We start from the raw sequence: 22,901 nt of genomic DNA, 5'->3' as shown, positions 1-22,901 counted from the left end.
ATTTCTCCCACAGGATATGATTATCAGATGCCAAGCTATTCTATAAACACCTAAATAATCAATAATAGCCAAATGCTAGACAAAAATGCACTATAGTTTCATCTAACAAAATAATAATATAAATGCTAAATATTGGTACTTCAGGAAATAAAATTTAATATAATTTCTCTAATTAAGCTTATGTATAAACTCTGAATGGAAATTTCAGCCACTTTTCAAGTTCCTAAAACCTGGTAACATTGATTCACTTAGAATTTCCTTTGCTTTACGTATGCTGTTTAGCACCACTCTCCTTTACTAACTAGGATTAATGACAACATTTAAAACACTTAGCATAGGTCTGGAATGAAGTAAACTAGAAAAATTATATGGTTAGGAATGATTTGAGGCTCACAGTAATGGGGCATCTATGCAAGAAATAACTACCTGAAATAGGATTAACAAGGTGTTTATCAATCTTCTCTTTCAGAAAACCTGGGTCTTCTGAAAGAAGGAGTCCTGGAGGCCAGAACTAGGAAACAGAGTCAAAGGTTACTCCTAGATTGTAGACCTGGAGCAAAGGCTAACCAAGTCCATACTGTAGCTAAAAGTTGTGAAGTGAGAGGTACCCCAGAGAGCAACTGAACTAGAACTGAATCCAAGCATTTAAGCAGATGCTTAAATTCATCAAATTACAGTCAGTTCAACAGATTATTAACCTCTAAAGTAAAATTTAATTACAGAATATAATCAATTTACATTATCTCATAAAGTAACATTGTGAAGCTGTTGGTTTAGAAAAACTACAAACATAAATTATACAACCACACATTTTTGTACAATATGTTAATGTCTGAAATGTTTTCTAAAACACAAATCCAAAGTGACATACAGTTTCTTCAAATACAGGGCTTTTTGAAAAAAATGAAATAAAATAGGTAAATGTGCTCTCAAGTTTTAAAATTTGAATTTAAAAATTAAATCTGATATTGATACTATAAAGAAAACACAACACTATATTTTATTTCAGAAAGTTCAAGTATTTTCATCTTAATTGAAGGAATTACATGATTGATTAAATACTGTCAGCATTATTTTCCAAAATTTTCCATTCATTTTTTTAAATGCAGCCATACACCTGAGCGTCTTAAATTGTATACACATATCCATTAGCAGTATAAGACTCACCAACATTTATATCATGCTTCTTCAACAGAACCTGAGATGAACCACTAGTAAAACAGGTTACAAGATTTAGATTTTATGATGAGTTGGCTTGCTGAACTTTAAAATGCATAGAAGGAATTAAACTTTGCATTGTGCTAGTTTGCTTTGCATATGATGAAAATGGCTATTAAGGCTTTATTGTAAGGGATTACAAAAAAACCCTATTGTGCACCACGCAAAAATGGAGAAAATAATGGTTTATAAATAACCGTTGAATAAGGGAATCATGTTTTTTTTCTCTCATTATGAACTTCTCAAAATCAAAGATTTTTTTCAGAATAAAGTTACATTAAGAGTTTATCGGAAATTACATCCCTAGTTTAAGAACTTAAACATCTTTAAATTTGAAAAAGGAATGGATAATACATAATTTTAAAAAATGATGCTTTGGGGAAAAGTCTTGATTCGTTGTTTCATTCTTTCTAATAGCTGTTTCTTTGCTTGCTTCCTATAAAAAACGCATCGTTACTGTGGAGATAATTTTTGATTCAGTTCCAATGCTCTTGTATCTCCATGAGTTTTAGCATGGCTCAGCAGCACCTGTGGGAAGGCACAGACAGGTCAGTACGTTGTTCATTAACGATATCTATATTAGATTCCTAGAAGCCACGTATGCCAGAGAGCAGCAGGCACTATCAAACGACAAGAGGAAAGCGACTGTGGGCAACCCTTCAGTCGTTTTTGCTGAAATTAATTGTTCGACCAAAGCTAACAGCAAAGATAAGCACAATTCATTCAAATGCTCGATTCGTACAGATGCCAACATTTCCCTTGTTAGCACCGTCAGCACTGTGTAAAATTACATTTTCTTGGGCCTCTTTGTTTACAATACTATCACCGCTAACTCCTTACCCCAAAAGGCCGTTTAAGGCACAGAAATATCCAAACAACGTTGTTCTCCTTTAGAACCACAGCTTAGGATCAAAGCTCTGGGTTCTAGGCTCTATCAGGAACCTTTCCATGATTTTCACCAATTGTCGGCAGCAAACAGGCCTACTGTGTGCTCTGGAGGGAGACACTTAGCTCTAGCTCCCAAAGCTTTCACTGTACATACATCCTTGCAAAGACAGTCTGGAACAAAGGGCAGTCAGGCCCTCTGTTCATCAGATGTTTAGAAATGCCGGAGACCATGGTGAACGGTCTCCCAACGTTCATACAAGTTCTTCCTTTTTGGTTTGCAATATGCTGATTACACTGCCTTTCTTGTTTTTGTTAATATTTTGTTAATATTGTATTTTTCACTGAAAGGCAAACAGTATTTCAAATGCTGTAGGTCTTAAAGCCTCTCGTTACTTTTCATTGTGTTTCAAAAATTGCTGGCTGAAGTTATGAGAATCTTAACCCAATCCATGTTTTACATACTCTACCTTAATTTTAAAAAGAATTTTAGATGTACACGTTTACGTATTTATATACCAGAGCCATCCCATAAGCAGAGTAGAAAACAGCACATGCATTTTATAGAAAAGACAAGAATAAGTAAAACAACTTTTGTAAGATAATATGAACACCACATTAAATTCTACTACAGTGGTACCTCGGTTTTCGAATGTCTCCTTTGATGAACATTTCCGTTTATGAACGCCGTAAATTTTATGGATCTATGGTATCATTAGCTAGTAAAATTCATGCGACATCTGCAGTTTTAGGGGTTGATTTTAAAGCTCTGGAATGGATTAATCCATTTTGCATTACTGTCTATGGGGAAACCATGCCTCGGTTTTCGAACGTTTCAGAATTCAAAATGTCTATGTTTGAAACAGTCTACGTTCTGGAACAAATTACGTTTGAAAACTGAAGTACACTGTACTTGTAATTGTATCCTATCTACCCATTTGCCTCCACTGCACTGGTCCTAAGAAATACCATATCCACCACCTCGCACCTTTGTTTGCTTTCGCTTATTCTATACAGCACATTAGGAGAATGTATTTCCTACAGGTTAAATCAGTGTTTCTCAACCAGGGGCAATTTCACCTCAAGTATCATTTGGCAATGTCTAGAAGACATCCTTGGTTGTCACAGTTGGGTGGAGGGAGAAGGACAGTGGTTACAGTGGTTAGAAATGCTGGTAAACGTCCTACAATGCACCAGACAGCAAGCCTTACCCCTCCTCCCACAAAGGTCCAAGATGAAATACGTTGAATAAAATCAATGACTTACATTAATGAGCTCATAGTCATTTTTGGCATGTAAGTGTCTCAGTAGGTACCAACGTGCAGTTGACACAATAGATTTGGGATACCCAGGCTGATAAACCACTCTCTCCAAAAGTCGCCGTGTCTCTCTGGGGAAAAGATATTTACATTTAGTCCAAGCATATAAATGAATATAAAATAATTCATAGACTGGACTCACACACACATTATCTTTCTCATTCTTTTGAATACGTGGTGCTGATTACTTCATGAATTTTTTATTCACATAAAAATATAGGTAATAATAATGAGTAACATTTATTCTTTATTATTTGCTCAGTACTAATGCTAAGTGCTTTAAATATGTGGTCACATTTAATATTCATGACCTTCTAAGGCAGATTGCTGTTATTATTCCCATTTTGCAGATATGTAAATTAAGGCTCATCTCAAATAGAATAAGGGAAAGTCCCCTATAATGTGCACTTCTGAGTGCTCTACCACTAATTTGTTTTACAAATTGGCAGAAAATAAATCAATAAATAATAAAAAATAATACAGAGTGGAACAAAGAGAAATACTTAACATCTACACTAGAGGCTAAGTGTGTATTATCAGGCTTTTAGTATGTTTTCAAGAATGTACAATATGGGAACCCACGTAACAACAGGCTGATTTACAGCTGTGTTCACATTTTTTCTTTTCTAATTTACAAACATCTATGACTGAAGACTTCTGTACTTGTAGAAACGACGTAAACAGTAGTGACTCAGAAATGCTGAATAGGGATTCTTATAAGTAGCATTGGTTTCAAGCAGGAGCTAAAGAACTTGTCTTAAGGATGCCTGTACATAGAAATCACATAGTAAGCACACTGTTTTTTCTTAGGCTGTATGTTTATTTGGGCTGATTTTTGGTGGTGATAAAAATTATGAGAGGCGCTAACATAGATTATTAGGGAAAGGGGGGTAAGGTCTTTTAAGTAACCCACACTGAGAATCAGCAGAAGGAGTTCATTAGGAAGCTTAAATTACAGCCAAAAACACTTCTTGGTGAAATCAGTCAAAACAATAAATAAATAAAAATAAAAGATATGGTGATGGAAGGAGAACTGACTCTGGGTGCTGAGCACACAATGTGACATATAGATGATGTATTACAGAATGCACACTCGAAACCTATGTAATTTCACCAACTATTGTCACCCCAATACATTTAATTTAAAAATAATGGCCATAAATAAATAAATATTAATAAATGGTACTGAAATTGCTGATTAGCCATAGGTCTTAATTCTTCCTTCATTCCTACTTTGTTGTTATGATATTTGCAGCATATTTATATGTATTAAGCTCTATGTCTACATCACCTATTGTATTCTAATAATTTTTTGAATCAACTATTTTACTTACAGTTGCTTTGTGTTATTTGTGGTATCCATTAGAACTAGATATTATTCCCAGAATGTTGAAATACTCTTGTCTGTTTTATCATCCATATGACCTTTAAGTAATTTTCTTCAAATTTATCAGACCCTATCCCCACCCTCCAATAAAAAGACTGCTAGAATTTTTATGTTTTTATCTGAGAAGCTTTTGGATTTTCTAGTTATAAAACCCACATTAATTATAATATGTCTCTGCCTTTTCAATATTTATTATTATTCTTTTCATAGCTTATTGCCTTGCAAGAACTTAAGTCAGTCTAGCCTTCAACGTGGGTCTGTTTGGTTTTGTTTGTTTCTAGAATCTGCATTACATTGTTGGCCCATCCTAAGACAATAAAGAACAAAAACTCCAAGACCTTCCTCTCCTGAAATGCCATCATGCCAAATCTCTCCTATTTTCTGTATACCAAATTACTTTTTTTAAATAAGTGTAACACTTTATTTTCTTATTGGGTGGGTTACTAGAACCAGCCTTTCCAAAGTAGATACTGATATATGAATAATGACAAAGTTTGTAAAACTAATTAATTCTAAATCTTTGCTTCCTAGAAGGATTAAAAGTGAGAAATATTTCCAAGGAAAAAAATGAACAGAGTCCTCACACCTTGCCCCCATTTTGCGGTTGAACTGTAACAAAGCTTGTAAAAGGACAGCCAGTGGACAAAAGCAAAGTTTCAAGGCCTCAGCTGTAGCTTCTTGAACCAAGGACGGCCAATGATCATTGGGAATGTTAGCCTGTTAAAACATAAGACAAATAGCACATCAAAGCTTTTGACATGTTTACCTTAAAAGATGGAAGTTGAACTCTCATTTATTGAATGCCTACTTGTCTAAGTTGTCATATGAATGCTACAGGGAGAATAATCCTACAAAATGATTAAAATCTAATTCCTGCCCTTAAAGAGCTAGAAAACAGGGTAGACTGGGTTAAAGGAGGTTTTCAAAGAGGAAACACCGCTTAAAAACCACTAAAATATTTGCTAAAAGAAAATGTACTGTTCTATTATATAGGTGAATAAAGTCTATCAGTTACTAACCCTATGGTCTACCAAATATACAAAACTCAATTTAACATGATTCTTTAACTGATAGTGATAAATATAAAGTTCTACATTTCAAAAATTATCTAAGGAGAGAGGAAAGGCTGAAATAAAATGTTTTAATAAAATCCCAATATAGAAAAAAAGGTGCAAAGCAGATCAGAGATAAAGAAATCAAATCAAAGTCATCAATACTGAAAAATTTTTTAAAGAATTTCACATATTTATGGAGGAAATGTTAAGGTGTCTATACATTACTTAGATTGCAAACTTTAGTTTCTTATCATATGTACTGACTCAGAAATAACAGAGAAGTATTTCCTAAGAAAGACTAACTGAAAATAAAATGAACACTCTACTGAATTATGTAAGAAGAAAAAAAATGCATTTAAAATCTTTCATTAAAAAAACTCAAATTGTAACCAAGATTTCATAATTACAGATAGCTAGAATACACATTTTAATAAAGTTAATATAATGAGTCAACACATAATCCATCTCACACGCTAAATGATAAAAAAAATGCTAGCGTAATAAACTCTGAGAGCAGCACAGGCAACAGTAATTTGTGTAATCAAGGAAGAGGAAGCTATAAAGATAATGAATTGAAAACAGAGAACACAGGTTGTGAGACATCTTTTATAATGACAGGAGCAACGGGCCCTTGGGTACAACTCATAAAAAAAGTAAGGAAACGCCCATACTAATAAAATTATTCCTAATATATTTTTAAAAACCAGGAACACAAAACTCTCACTGGTTGCTTTCATAATACACTCTCTAAATTCCTAGAACTCATCATATAAAGTATTTTGTAAAGTTAGCCCAAAGATTATTATATAAGCAAAAAGTTGCTATATGTAACTGTATATTAAATAATGTGATTAGAATGCATTTATTTTATGTCTTAAAATAAATGTCTTCTCATTATGTCTTAAAATTTTATTATATGAGGGAGATTTTTCCTCTGTCCCTAGATGTTAATTCAATAGGCCTCATGACTCTTACATCCACTTGCTTCTACTGATTCCTAAACACAGTCTTAATTACAATGTCCTCTTCTTCCCAACACTTCACTCTTCATTTAAAGGTAATATGCTCCCCACTCCTCTTTCCTCAGCTCCCAGCTAGGGTATGGCTACAAGACAGCTGGTTCCTCCTCCCAACACTTCTATCTTTTCTTGCTAATTGTAGTTTCAGGCCCCTACTGAAATACCTGCAATTTGTATTTGATTAGTGCCATTGTAAGATTATGTCTAGCTCTCTGGGCCTGACAAATATTTATAGCTCTTTTTCTCACCCAGACTTTCCTGGCTTTATCAGAGATCCCTAACTTCATGGGTGGTCTCTTCTCACAGGACCAGCTATGGAATCCATAGGGCCCAGTGCACAATAACAACGCCCTTTGTTCAAAAATGATTCCGAATTTCAGGACAGAGACTATAGAGCATTACATTCGGTGCGGAGCACCCTGCACTGCACAGGACGCATGCCCATGAGGCAGTCCTGCTGACCTGAAGGTCCTCTAACCTGGGTGAGTGTACTCCATTCTGCTCCCTCTTTTCACATCCTCCAGCGATCTGGAAGCCTCTGGCTTCCTTTGTGCTGAGATCCCATCACTCCTCTATGCGGCCCTACTGGATAGGATCCAACAGAATTCCTCCCCACTCTCCTCTCACATTTGGTATTGCTCATTCCTCGGTCTACCAAACTCCAGGAGTGATGCTGACCCCTAGATCATGCTGCACAAACTCTCCTTCAGTCCCTCCATCTGTGGTACCCAAGCATAGACTCCTACCCACCTTTGGGATTCACCCTGCTAATCACTCTCTCCTAGAAGCATGTGGTCACTTTCCAAAACACTAGCAACTCTTTTTCCCTGTGCTAACACAGCAGGTAGAGCGCCATGGCGTCTGAGGACTGTGCCAGGTAGCTGTCCACATGCTTCTAGAGATGTGCCTCCAGGACCAGAGGTCCCACATCAAGGCCTCCCTCTCTCTGGCAGCACTTCCTTCCTTGTTTTGTGAGCATCTCTGTGTTGAAACGTGCCAGAGAGAAGATGGGGAGGCAACAACGCTCTCCAAAGAAATGTCTTTACAATCCTTCTCCAACTGCATCTTCTCATCCCTTTATGGCTTCCGTACAGGTTAGTCTTCTACCTTCTTCAAAAATCTGTATCTTCCTCTAATATTGCACTTTGGAACCTGATATGTAATATCTTGGTTGAAACTTTCAGTTTAACATCCAATTCATATATTATCATACAGTAGCCTCTCAGAAAACAGTCTAATTTTAATATACCCCTCCTCTGCACCACGCCATCTATTTACCATAGAAATAGGGCATCTCCTTAGAGTAACTGTTGGGGTCAAATCTTATAACAAGACCAAATTAGGTTAGGACAGTGCGCTAAGGTTTATGAACACATCCATTTGTAAATGTTATTTCATTTGATATTCATAACAACTTTATAAGACGGCAAAGCAGGTATTATTATCTCCACTATTACAAAAAAAAAGAAGGTGGGCGCTATAAACAGCTTAATTGGCTAAAGTTTTCACAGGTAGTAAATAACAAAACCAGAACCAAGTCTTTTATTTATTTATTTGCTCGTTTGTTTGTTTATTTGAGTTTTTGTAAGTGTTTATTTGAGCCAAGCTGACGACACATGCCGGGAAGCAAGAGCTCAAATGCTCCAAAGCAAAGCTTAGAGAAAACACGTTTGTGGCGGGTGGGGAAAGGGGCAGGTATATATGGGTCTTACTAAAGCGAAGCTAAATCCCACGTCATTGTGCATATGAAATTAGATAGCATGAGTGAAGCACCGCAACAGTGCCTAGCAAGGCTAAGTACTATATTTGTTTGCTATTATTGTTTTAGTCCAGGTCAGATTTAATTTCCCATCTTTAAGAACAAACAAACAAAAAAAACCGCACACTACTAAGTGATATTTATTAACCAACAAATAATCAGCTAGACTGAAAGAGCACATACTTCTCCAGTTCACATTCAAGAACATGAGCAGGCGCTCTGTGTGGCTTCCACAGCTCGCCAGCTACCGACATCACAGACTTGTGTTAAATATAGATAGAGACGTAATAAACAAAACAAAATGTCTGGTGGCCTACAATTCCCATTAACCACCATTTCTTTGCACCCAAATCACCTCAATTTGACTGCCATTATTCATCCATTCATTCAAAAACCACTTAGGAGCTCTTAGGTACAAGGCAGAATGGGAAAGCAAGGACGAAAAGATGACTACACATAGCCCCTGGCCCAAGGAGGCCTTAAATATCCTCTCCAGTAATAGCACCAAAGCGGAAAAAAGGTCCTCATTCTTATATTTCTTTGTCAAAATGTCAAGTGACAGAAGTAACACTGGCAATGGATCACTATGGCAAAAGCACAAGTTAATTCAGGCCTATCTAGGATGATTTCTTCTAATCTTGTAAAGTGAAAAATGACAGTTTATCTTTTAACTACAGAAGTAGCATGCATATGATAAAAAAAAAAATTCAAACACTATCATAGGCTATGAAATGAAAAATTCTCCTTTACCATCCCTTACAGACCCCCAGTGTTATAGTATCCAAAGTAACTGTCATTAAGTTTGTTTTATATTTTTTTGTATCTTCCTATATATGCTTATAAGCATACACACACATGCACACACACACACATTTTTACAGATATATATTCTTAAAAATATATACCACACACACACACACACACATCCACTCAAATATCATACACACTGTTATGCAATTTGCCTGCAACCCCACACATCCACTTAAACATTTATCTTAAAGAGTTTTCCACACTACCATATAAGACTTTTAGATTAATATACCTAACTTCGTATCGGAAAATATGATGTCAAGTCAAAAATTACTAGATATCCCTCCTACAGAATGTCAAACTGAATAGAGAAATGACTGAAAATGTTAATTATTGGTATCTTTGTCACATAAGAGTAGCTGGGTTAATTCTAACTTAACTTGCCAAGAAACACAATTGTATATTCTGCCATAATTCAACTTTTAAAATTGAAATCTTTATGTTTTTTCTCCAAACACTGAGAATGTTTGGTTGGAATCTATGGATTTATGTTACTCTTATGTCCATCAAGAGCCCAAATACAAAGTTTATCAGGAGACCACACTAGAAGGTGATGAAACAATAGAATATCACTATGTAAAAATCTTTCACCTGAAAGAAAAATTAAAAAATCAATTTTTCATGATCATAATTATTACATGATCTTACCATGCAGACTTCTAACGCAAGCAGTGCTAGTCTTAACAGACTTGAGAGCTTCCCACTCCAACTGCCCTGTTGGGAAGCCACTTGTAGACTTTTTCTGTAGCACATCTCTGCAGCACCCATCATTCCTTGGGACTGATATATGTATGCCAACCACTGAAAAATAGAAAGGAAGAAGAACCCAAAAGATTTTAGTTTAACAGTCTGGTATTCTACTTCCAACAAATTCAGTAAACTTTGATGAAGTTAATTTTTTCGTTTAACGATTGGTAAGTTTTGTGACCAAAAAACAAAAATCCCAGATCAGGGAACGGGTAGCATTTTTGACCATTCTATTAGCAACAGCTTACCAGCCACCCCCAGTCTGAAGTCTTAAAAAGTCTCCCAAGATGGCAAAGACAGGAACAAAATCAAAATACAATGTAAAAACAGATAGATATACCATGTAAATACTGACCAAAAAAAAGTTTGTACAGCTGTATTAACATCCAATAAAATAGACTTTAAGACAAAAAATATTAAGAGATAAAGCAGGCTGTTTCATAACGATGAGTCAATTCAACAGGAAGAAATAACACTATTTGTATACATCTAATAACACAGAATTTATGAAGCAAAAGTTGACAGAAATGAAAGAAAAAACAGACAAATCCAGAATTCCAGTTGGAGATTTGAACACACCTATCTCAACAATGATAAAAGAAACAGATAAAAAATTACTAAGGATATAGAAAATGTAAATATAATTGACTAGCTTGACTTAAATGACATATTTAGAAGATACTCGACAATTGCAGAATACATATTCTTTGCAAGTTGTATGCAACGTTTACCAATCTGACCATATGCTGGGTCATAACACAAGTGTGAACAAATTTCAAAAAACTGAAATCATACAAAGTATATTCTGATTAAGTAGAATTAAACTAAAAGTCAGTAACAGAAAGATGCCCACACGTCAGAAATTTTGCAACACATTTCAAAAAACACATGACTCAAAGAAGAAATCTGAATGGAAATCAGAAAACATTTTTAAATGAATGAAAATGAAGGCACTACATAAAATCTTGTGGGGTGAATACACTGGAGAAAAATGAAAAATTTATGACATAAGTTTCTATCTCAAGAAGCTAGGTGAAAAAAATTAAATCCATACAAAGTGAATAACAGAAGAAATCAGTAACGTAAATAAAGTGTAATAAAATCAAAACAAAAAGTTGGTTCTTTCAAAAGTTAATAAAATTGGTTATGTTATCAAAAAATTAGAAAACAAAAATTACCAACATAAGAACAAAACAGGGAAAATCATTACAGATTTTACAAACATTAAAAAGAAGATATCATGAACAACTGTATGCCACTAAATTTGAAACCGAGATGCACTGGACAAAATCCTTGCAACTCACCAAAGCTAAATACACAGAAAATCTTAAAATCTTATATCTATTAAAGAAATTCAATTTGCAATAAAAGAAAAATTTCCCATAAAGAAAATGCTTGGCCTGAATGGCTTCAAAGTAACTAAGGGAAAATTACATTATTTCCCTTTTAGAAGCAGAGTTAAACACCATTATGGTAACCTTATTATAACATTTGTAACACTTCTTTAGCTCTCATCAACCCCATGTAAAAGACAGTGTTTGCAACAGTTTTAAATTGAGAAAATTTATAATCAACAATTAAGAAAGCTTTGAAGCATTATAGCAGATCCTAAATTAGTATTAACTTCCTTAGTTCCTCTGACCACAACACCCTTTAAATCTTGAAAACAATACATGGATATATTGTGTTTTTTGTTTTGTTTTGTTTTTTAAGTTTCAGGTCTTGGTGAGTTTAATGGCAAGACAAATAAAAATGGAGCAGCTAATGCTATAGAATATTTTAGTTCAGGACTCATGTAAAAAAGGAGAGAATTTACCTGCCAAGCTGGAACAGAGGCTGAGTTGGACATGACTGTTTTTTTCAGCTCTTCAAGTACAACATCTGGGAGAGGCTTTTGGGATTCCAAGAGTGGTTTACACTGAACTTGTCTCAAAAGTAAGATAACAGCTGGCTGGTCAGGATTACTTTTTAAATTCTAAAATGTAAACCCCAAATAGAAATACATCAAATAGGTTCTTAAATATAAAAGGCAATTAAGCTATTCTCCACGTTAAGAAACAAAAATTTTGACCTTTTCTTATAAAAAAAATAAACAACTTCGCAAGAAAATAAACAGACCCTGCACATCTGGGGAGTATCAAACTCTGTATTTAAAGAATCTTTAAAATTGGCAATGGTATTGTTGTGGTTTATAAGTTATTTATTTTAGATTTAGTATGTCCCTTTGACTTGGTTTATTCTCAGGAGATATCCTAAGAACTTTAGGTTCTGAATGGAAATAGCACAACTAAGAAAACATAAAATTAACAGTGAAGGCTAACTCTTCTTTATTGGAAGAAACAATACTATGTAAAAAGGAAAGAACAATAAATGTTTTCCTTTTTCAACCTCTTAACAAAGATATTACATATCCCTCCTCCAAGCACAGATTTCTTACACATTGAGAGTAGAAGAAATGACCCATTTACCTATTTCCCTAAATTGCTATTTTATATCCTAACACACGTATACATACACAAATGTATTAAAATATATATGTATATATACGTATACATATACACACACATATGTGTGTGTGTGTGTGTGTGTGTGTGTGTATCTCCTTCCACATACACATATGGAAGAAGTTAAAGAAATTACTCTAAACAAGTCCTTTTACTATTGTTTTAAATATTTCTTCCTTTATTGATTGTTCCTCACAAGCTTCTCTAATTTTGACTAATTAGGTCATAGTCTTAAATGTATTTATTTCTAAAACATACTTGATTGTGTTTTTTTCCCTAAGATTGAAACAAAAAAATGACAAGGAAAGGTTCATAAAAGTTCCTTTATTCTGTCAGAAACAGCGTAGCCACTGTCAATTTATGCTTACTAAACTCTCACTATATAATACTAACCTGTCCCGAACGTAGTTGGAATTTCTTAAATAAAAGGGAAAATTTATTACTATGCGAATTCGAGTACCTAAGGGATCTTCAAAGATTCATTCTTCTTTTTCTGTCAAATTTATACTGATCTTTCAAAAAACTTCTAGAAAAACAACACAATCTCCCTGGTAAATATTTAGAAACATGAAATTTTCAGCAAAAGTGATGTTTAAAACCCTTCCAACTCGTTAAATTATTTCTGAGTAGGTTTATGAAACTGATCTATTCATTCAGTAAATATTTACTGAGTCCCTGTTATGTGCTAGGCAAAGTGCTAAGAATTTACTCACAGAGCCTACATTCCGGGAATGTAAAAACTACTTTGAAGGGAGTAACCAGAAATCAAAGGAAAATACTACCTCCCTAGTGGTACAAAAAAAAAAAAAAAAAAAAAAAAATCTGTTTAGAGTTTGGGTCCTGGAGTCAAACAAATGTGAGTTCAAATGGCAAGTCTATCAATTTCTAGCTGTGAGCCCCTCTCTAAGCACTAGTTTTTTCATTTGTAAAAATGGGGATGATTATAAAAACCTATTGCTGTAAAGTTCAAACACAAACTGCTAAATGTAGTTACTGGGTAATGGTGAGTCCTCAGTAAATGTTGGGTGCTATCGTCATCATTATTAACATCCCTGCCACCGTATGCTCTTTAAATAACATCCATTCTATTTTTGAAGTTATTTTCTACATACGACAAGAATCCATAAATCTCTATGCTCAATTCCGTAACAATACCTTTGTGCAAAGGGCTTCAGCTTCAGATATTCTTCCTGTGTCTACTAGACCCGTGACAGCTTGGGAGAGAGACCACTTTTCAAGAGACACGTTGTAATTTTCAAGAAATCCTTTGTCTTTAACTATAAACAAAAACCGTCAATGTTACTTTCTTCTGCAATTTATAATGTGTTTGCAGAGGAGTAATTAGTTGCTACGTAGTATTACAATAAGATGTATGCATATACAAGTTTTAAAACTTACATGTGTCACTGGAATACCACAGACTATCCTGACATGAGACAGGTTTCTGAAAAGTTTCATGGTAGGATTATTTGTGATTGAATAACTAAAGAATACTTGTGACTTGTATGAAAAATCATTACATCTATAGTAAAAGTGAAAAGTCATTGAAAAATTTAAAGATTTACTGCAATATAATGACATAAAATAAACTGCTCATATGCACATATTCAAACTGTACAGTTTGATGAGTTTTGGCATAAGTATAAATCTATGAGCCATCACCACAATCAAGATAGCGAACATACTCATCATTAAAAGTCTCCTCCTGCCCCTTTGTAATCACTTCTGTCCCCAGTCTACAGCCCCTCCTCTTATCCTATGTCTCCAAGCAACCACTAATTGTTTTTAGTCAAAATAGATCAATTTGAATTTTCTAAAATTTCTTATAAATGGAATCACAAAGTGTAAACTCTTTGGCATCTTTCACAATTGTTAACATGGTAAGAGACATTCATTTTCAAATGTCAAAGCAGGCTTGCATTCCTAGGATAGACTGCACTTGATTATGATGTATTATCATCTTTTTCTATGTGTTGTTGGATTTGAATTGCTCAAGTTTTATTATGAATTTTTGCCATCTATGTTCATCAGTGATGTCGTTCTGTAGTTTTGTCTTATAATGTCTTTTGTCTGGTTTTGGTATCAGGGTAGCTGGCTTCAGAAGAAGTTAGGAAGTATTACCACCCCTTCAATTTTCTGGAAGAATTTGTATAGAACTGGTATTTTTTCCTTAAATGTTTGGTAAAATTTATCAGTGAAGCCATCTGGTCCTGGAGTTTTCTTTGTGGGAAGATTTTTAACTATAAACTCAGTGCCTTTAATAGATACAAAGCTATTCAGTTTATTTCTTAAGTAAGCTTTGTTGTCTTTAAGGAATTTGTAAATTTCAACTAAGTTGCCAAATTTAATGGCATAAACTTATTTGTAAGCCTTTTAATAGCTATAGTGATGTACGCTGTTTCATTTCTGACATTTGTTGCCTTCCCCTCCCCCCCATGACTGGCTAGAGGTTTATTAATTTAATTGATCTTCTCAAAGAATTTTCACTTTTGTTGATTCTGTTTTCTATTTTATTGATCTCTATTATTTCTCTTTTGTCTACTTTGGGTTTAATTTCCTTTCCCTTTTTGTAGTTTCGTAGATGCGAGGTCATTGATTGAGGCTTTTCTTATTTTCCAGTGTAGACACTGAAGGCTATAAATTTCCCTATTAACAGTGCTTTAATAGCATTGTAGAATTCTGTTATGTTGTTTATTTTTATTCAATTCAAAATATTTTGTAATTTCCCTTCTGATTTATTCTTTGACCCGGAGTTATTAGAAGAATGGTAATTAGTTTCCAAATACTGGGGAATTTCCAGATATTTTCCTATTACTGGTTTCTAATTTAATTTCATTGTATTAAGATAACATATGTTGTATGACTTGAATCCTTTTAAATTTAAACCTGTTTTATGGCCCATAATATATTTGGGCAAATGTCCTGTGTGGATTGACAAAGCACGCGTTCTGCTGTGGTTGGGTGTCCTACGAATGCCCATTAGGTCAAGATAGTTGGCGGCATTGTTCAAGTCTTTATTACATCGTTACTGATTTTGCTGTCCAATTGTTCTATCAATTAAAAAGGGTTGAAACCTCTAACTATAATTGTGGGTTGGTCTACCTTTCCTTTCAGTTCTACAAGGTTTTGCTCCATGCATTTTTTTCTACCTATTTTATTAAATACAATGCACATTTTGTGTCTTTGGAAGCTTTGTTATTCAGTGCGTAAATGTTTATTACAGGCATACCTCAGAGAGATTGCAGGTTCAGTTATAGAACACTGCAATACAATGAGTCACACTAATTTTTTGTGTTCCCAGTGTATATAAAAGTTATGTTTATACTATAGTGTATTAAGTGTGCAATAGCATTACACTGGTGATGCCAAAAAAATGTATACACATTTTAAGAGCTGTTCTCTACATATTACTTTTCAAAGTTGAATTGAATTACAGTAACAATGTGTAGTATGACATTCGCTCAAAAGATGGCGTTAATCAAATGAATGCTAGAGTCACCATGTGACAGGCAGGACATTCAAAGAAAATGGTGAAAGCACAGTTGTCATTAGAGAAGCGCAAGACCATTTTGAAGTGGTATTTGAAATTCGAGAATGTTGTGGAAGTACAATAACAATGGAGGCGTGAATATGCAACAGAACCTCCAACTCACCAAACAATTGCACGCATTCATGATAACTTTGAGATGCATGGTACTGTGAAGAAATTGAAACAGCATGCGCAGCGATACAAGTAGACACTATGGTCAATGTTGCTCAGGCAGTAGTTCAACGTAATCAGAAATGTCTGGATGCTGATGGTAACTACTTTGAGCACCTCTGGTATTTGCAGAAGTGAAACATGACTTGTATTCATCCTTTATTATCAGTATATATTGAGTATTACAATTTTAATACAGTTTTTTCGTATCTTAAAATGTGTATACATTTTTTGGCACCCTCTGTATGTAAAAAACAATGTATATACCTTAATCAAAAAATATTGCTAAAAATGCTAATCATCTGAGCCTTCAGTGAGTTGTAATCTTTTTGCTGGTGGAGCGTCTTGCCTGGATATCGATGGCTACTGACTGACCAGAGTGGTGGTTCCTAAAGGCTGGGATGGATGTGGCAATTTCTTAAAATAAGACAATGAAATTTGCTGCATCAATTGACTCTTCCTTTCACTTGAACATTTAGAGGCCATTGTAATGTTATTGCTGTGTCAGGGAATAGGAAGGCCCAAGGAGAGGGAGAGAGATGGAAAAATCATGGGTTGGTGGTGTGTCAGAACACATACAACAATTACTAATTAAGTTTGCCATCTTATAGGGGTGTGGCTTGTGGTGCCCCAAAACAATTAGTAATAGCAAAGATCATAGATCACTGTCACAAATATAACAATGAAAAAGTTGGAAATATTGTGGGAATTATCAAAATATGACACAGAGACACGAAGTGAGCAAATACTGTCAGAAAAATTGTGCACACTGACTTGTTCAATGCAGGGTTGCCACAAACCTTCAATTTGTTAAGAATGCAATGTCTGCGAAGTGCTATAAAGCAAAGCGCACTAAAATGAGATATGCCTATATTGTTATTATGTCCTCTTGATGAATTGATTCCATTGCGAAATGACCCTCCTTCTCACTGCAATATTCTTTGGTCTGAAATCTTACTTGTCTGAAATCAACATGGCCACTCTAGCTTTCTTTTGATTAGTTTTGGCATTGTATATCTTTTTCCATTCTTTTACTTTTTTGAATTTTTGCTTTGTATTTAAATATAGATTTATATTTTATCTGTATGTTTCTTTTAGGCAGTATAGTTGGCTCTTGCTTTTTTATCCAATCTGAAAATCTCTGTCTTTTAAATGGGGTATTTAGACCATTAACATTTAACTTTATTATTGATATGGTTGGGTTGAACTCTAACATGTTGTTATTGTTTTCTATTTGCCTTATATAGTCTTTGCTCCCTTTTCCTCTTCTTTCACATTATATGTCATTCTAACTTAACTACTTTGGTGGCTTATTAGCTACAAATGTATTTTTTTACTGTATTCATCTTTAACCTATCACAACCGACCTGTAAGTAATAATATACCACTTCACTTATAATATAAAAATTTTACAGCAGAATACTTTTATTTACCCCTCTTGGCCTTTGTGCTATGGTTGTCATATGTGCTTTAAATGGTCAATTACATTTTAAAGAGATTTCTATCATGTGCCATTTTCTGCCAATCAGTTTCTATTGATTGATTTTTCTCCTCATTATGAGTGGTATGTTTCTGCTTCTTTGCATGCCTATTAAGTTTTAACTGTATATCAGACATTGTGCATTTTACTAATTCCTCGTTGAATGCTGGATGTTTTTGTTTTCCTATAATGTTCTTGAGATTTGTTCTGTAAGAGTTAAGCTTCTTGAAAATGATTTGATCTTTTCAAGGTTTGTTTTTAAACTTTGTTAAATGAGATCATAACAGCCATTGGTGAAGGGTTGCTTGTTCCCACTATGTTTTGGCACTATCCTTTTGAGTCCTTCACCCTGAATTTATCACCCTGAATTTTAAGCTTTTTAAAACTTACTTGAAGCAGAAACAGCCGATAACAGCGCCAAGTATACGTCCATCCTCTTTGGCTGAGTGTTGTTCACTAGGGCTATTCTGTCATCAGCATGACAGGCCGCCATTAGTGCAGCCCAGACAGCAGGATCACCTAAGCACAGGAAATACAGTCAAACACTTGCTGATATCACCATGTCACTGAAAAACGACCAAAAACGGGGGCGTTTGCAAATACCAAAAGAAAAAAAATTTAGCTCTTCTTCCACAGCTGGTTAGTTCAGCTGCCCACATTATTGTGCTACTGTGGAAAGGTCAATTATAGTCACTTTCATGGGACATGAAGGACAAGTGTCAAATGGATACTCACGTTCATCATTCAGCCCGTTTTAAAAGCTCACTAACAGGAAAAGCAAGATAACACAATTTCTCAGTTCTTAAGAAAAGTTTGAGCCAAACGAAAAGCTCAAGACAACTGCATTTTACCTGTAACAGCCTAGCACCACAGTCACTTTATCATTCCAAGTGAAACAATTATATTATTATATATCTTTTCCTTCCTTCCTTCCTTCCCACCTTAGCAGCAGCTTCAGGGGTAGGAGGGAAGTCTGACAGCCATAAACTGAGGAGGTAATAATAGAAAGAGATTAAGAGTATAGACTCTTCTTTTTAAGAAATTTAGTTGTCAATTGAAAAAGATACAAGAGCATTTGGAACTTAGAAGGTTTTTAAAACTTATTTGCTCTTTTATTTTATAAATAATATTTTGCTGTTCGTGTGAATGGTTAATATTTTAGTCCTACTCTTGAAAAACAAATGGATAATTTTAAAGTTCCACAAGGGGGTGCTAGTTAACAACATAGTCATTTAAACATACTTTTTAGCTTTAGTTTTATATTTTTTCTTATATAACTGCCCATCTAATATATCTCCTATCAAATGTCTAAAATATATATCTATTTCATTTACAGATCATCAGTGTCACTGCTAATAGTACAAGCTACTATTAGCTTGTAAGTATGTAAGTACAATATTTCTTACATTAGAAATATTATGCAGATAAGTTTTACAAAAATTTAAATACATACTTCTATAATACAAAATAATTTCCCCAGATTATGACTACCTTATTTAAAATAACGCAAGTCATAATCAAATTTGAGAATAAGGAAATGGGGACCATTCTCTAGAATTTACGACAGGATCTGATTACTATATAGGGCAAGGCATGTGACTGAGTCTTAGATCTGGGCGTTAGGTCTAACAATGCCACTAATTAACTGTGGCAGCTTTTCCTTTGAGACTCATTTTTCTATAAAATAAGGCAAATGATCCAGATGATGGCTCCAGCGCTATCAGGTCTAAAATCCTATAATTCCAATTGAGATAGACTCAATTTCTGAATACTGACTTACTCCTAAGATTCTAGGGTCTTAGGATATTCTATTGTTCAGATTTTGGGAGGGGAATGGACATTAGCTAGCAGCAATTTCTTCTGTGACAATTCAAAAGAATCACTGTTTTCATTAACTCTTCCGTAGATAATCAGCAACTCAAATTCCCTATGAAACAAAGTGATAACATAAGTATATATATTATATATATAGTATATATCTGTATATATATATACAGATATATATATGTATATACATATATATACAGATATATATATCTGTATATATATAATATAGTATATACAGATATATACTATATATATATAATATATATACCCTTAAGTATATGTACATATAAACTACAAACCTACAAAATTTTAAATAGTTTGTTAAACATGTCTCTTAATATAACAGTAACACTAATCTAGCAGAAATTGGATTTCTTTCCATTTAATTCTAAATTATCAGGGTTATGTTTAAATTTTGGAAAATATTCCTTGGAGTACCATCTATGAAAACTCTACTTTGTTCGACTAAAGATCTACAAGGACTTGCCCAAACACGTCTGAAACGGGCACCCGTCTTCATCCCTCAGGCCCTGTTTTAAGTATCGTATATGATGACTCTGCTTCCTTGAGTATGTATTATTCCTCCAGATAACACTGGAAAATCAGAAAACATCACTAAAGAGGACCTGATCTGGGAAATCTCACCTTTCTACAGTTTATGCCACTTAACACAATCAAATGCTAACAGATCTTCTATCTTTCTGAATCTACAGTAAGAATTCTTGAGAGCAATTCTAATACCTGCTCGAGAACACCTCCAAAAATCAGGACTTAACCAACGTATAACACAGACAAACCCAAATGTTTGGGGCCTCTTTTTGTTCTGTTTCAAACATAAAAGAAAGATAACAACAGGATATTGGTCTGTTTACTTATTTTATAAAATAATCTCTGAAATGTTAGATATTTTGCCATTTAGTTAGGACATTCACAATTTATTGTGAAGATAACACTGAACTTGTTCTTTGTCCAATTTGTTTCCCAATAGTCCTCGGCCAAAATCAATAGCATTCTGATCTAACTAATGTTTGAAGTGCTCTGGGGCAATACATTGTTCAATGCTATATTTTAAATTAAAAATAATATTTTGCAAAAGGATACCTCATCACCCTACACTGCTGGACATTCTAGTTCTCTAAGGCATTCCTCCAGTGGTGGTACTGGAAGCAGCTGACGCAGAAGCTGCAGTCCACATGCAGCTTCTCGGTACCTTTGTGATCAATAGCATGCATATGACACAGCTGGTTAGAACTAAGAAGCACCAGCTCAGGTGAGGCCAGCACCTTGGCACTTCTAACTGTTACCACAGAATACATAGCTCCACTCTTCACAGAGCTAACTACACACACAAATGACTAAACATGTTTATTAAGTAATTTAGTAACTATAGTTAAACCTCATTAAACCACACTGATGGAAAATGGAAATAAAGCAACTTCTTGAAAATATGTAATTCAGCTTCAGTTATGAATAATAAAGTATCTCTAAGCAGATATTCCTTTCAGACTGCTTTAATAATTGATTATCTCTTAATTATCAGTAGCCAAATGTAGATAATCAAATAACATGCAAAATCTTAAAACACTTTCTTAAAAGTCCCTGTCTTATTTCACAAAAATATAAATTTTGCTCCTATAAATTACAAATGCAAGGTGAATAGAATGCCAATGAATGAAATAGATTCTGTTATATTCACCTGGAGAAAGAAGAGCTGCCTTCTGAATGGTCTTCAGTGCAGTATTTTTTTCATCTTCTGCTGAACTGCTTCCCATAGCCAGCTGATTTACTGCAGTGTACAGTAATGCCTTCTACATAAGACAGAAGGATGTTAACCAATTCTCTTTATTAACTCCCTTCAAAGTGACTAAAAGTAGTACTGTATTAGATATGATGTGACCCCTAAGCCTAGGAAGAAAAATTATTCTCTCATCAATAATAATATTTAAGAAACAGGACATTTCCTTTGTACTGGGACAAACTAACCTTTCCATGATTTGAGTCCAGAATATGAGCCACATTTCCTGCTACAGCACCTCCCTGTAATAGAAAATAATTATTTAAATAAATGCATAAACTTTCACAAAACAGTAAAAATTAAGGCTAATAAATTCTTTCCACTTAATTACTTGAAAAGTTCATTTTCATCAAATGCACAACTTCTAAACTCTTTAAGTATCAATTTACAATTACTGCTTTATAAAGACCAGCTTAATATCTTTATGAAAGAAAATCTCTTCTACTATGATCATTTCAACTCTACTATTTTAAAATACTCATTAAAGGTCCAAAAGTTACATGATTTTACAGTGGTACCAAACAAATGCACATATTTTCTAACAATATAAAAGACTGTGAAAGAAAGACAAATAAAAAGAGAGACCACAAAACTTACTGTACCATAAACTAACATGGTTTTTCACTCCACGAAAATATAGCATTTTAAAAACTTCTGTAGTCCCTAGTAAAATGAATAACTAATGTTCAGAGCACCAGGAAGCTCATAAGTGCTTCAATAATCAACTCAATACTAAAGATGAGAAGAACATATGAAGTATCATAGTTTTCATAAAGTCAATTTGAAATCTGTAATTTTTAAAAATTGAATTTGACATTTTACCTGGAAAAGAAAGTGAATTATAAGAATGGTTTCGATTTAAATCAGAAGTATACTATACTCTTCATTTTATATCAGAAGTGCATCACAAATACTTTCAAAACCGTATTTGGCATGTAAAGAATGGCTATTGAGATTAAATGACAAACTATGTAAAAATGCCTAGCACAGTAAATGGCACATATAATAAGAACTTAATTCCAGTGTTCAATACTAATGGTCTCTTAGGTTCTTTGAACCAAACCATTCACTAAAAGGGAAAACTGGAACCCAGACAGGTAGTGAGCAGGGAAGCCTCAAGCTCTAAATTTTGTTTAAGGCAGTTCCAGATTGGTGGATCTCCCAAGCACCTGGCAATTTCTTTCCATAGAAAAAGAACCTTAATCCTAGGCCTCAAATTATTTCCATAAATAATTTTCAAGTAGACACAATCAGGTAAACAAAGGCTGAAAAGCAGTAGGAATATCCAAAACAGATCCACACAGACTTCAGATATTGGAACTTTTAGATGTAGTAAGTGTTCAAAACATAATAGCTATCATTGTTACGTCTAACAACTAGTTAAACTATGAAAGGT

General features: G+C 34.1%; 1 protein-coding gene across 6 annotated transcripts in view; it reads right to left on the bottom strand.

The window, feature by feature from the left end:
- Nucleotides 1-684: 684 nt before the first annotated feature.
- SKIC3 (SKI3 subunit of superkiller complex) overlaps nt 685-22,901 on the bottom strand; it is a 76,269-nt gene continuing 54,052 nt past the window's right edge. For all 6 annotated transcript variants that reach the window (XM_081053094.1, XM_081053095.1, XM_081053097.1 and 3 more), the window contains 9 exons: nt 21,694-21,747; nt 21,407-21,518; nt 18,274-18,402; nt 13,859-13,980; nt 12,016-12,174; nt 10,101-10,253; nt 5,396-5,526; nt 3,370-3,493; nt 685-1,746 (listed from right to left, as the gene is read on the bottom strand). In XM_081053094.1, the coding sequence (XP_080909220.1) occupies nt 1,672-1,746; nt 3,370-3,493; nt 5,396-5,526; nt 10,101-10,253; nt 12,016-12,174; nt 13,859-13,980; nt 18,274-18,402; nt 21,407-21,518; nt 21,694-21,747 (1,059 nt within the window). In that variant the 3' untranslated portion in view covers nt 685-1,671. The remainder of the gene's footprint in view (nt 1,747-3,369; nt 3,494-5,395; nt 5,527-10,100; nt 10,254-12,015; nt 12,175-13,858; nt 13,981-18,273; nt 18,403-21,406; nt 21,519-21,693; nt 21,748-22,901) is intronic.

This window comes from Rhinolophus hipposideros (assembly GCF_964194185.1).
Source record: "Rhinolophus hipposideros genome assembly, chromosome: 7".
Lineage (NCBI taxonomy): Eukaryota > Metazoa > Chordata > Mammalia > Chiroptera > Rhinolophidae > Rhinolophus > Rhinolophus hipposideros.
Note: the sequence above shows the minus strand (reverse complement) of the source record. Positions and strands in the feature narration are given on the sequence as shown.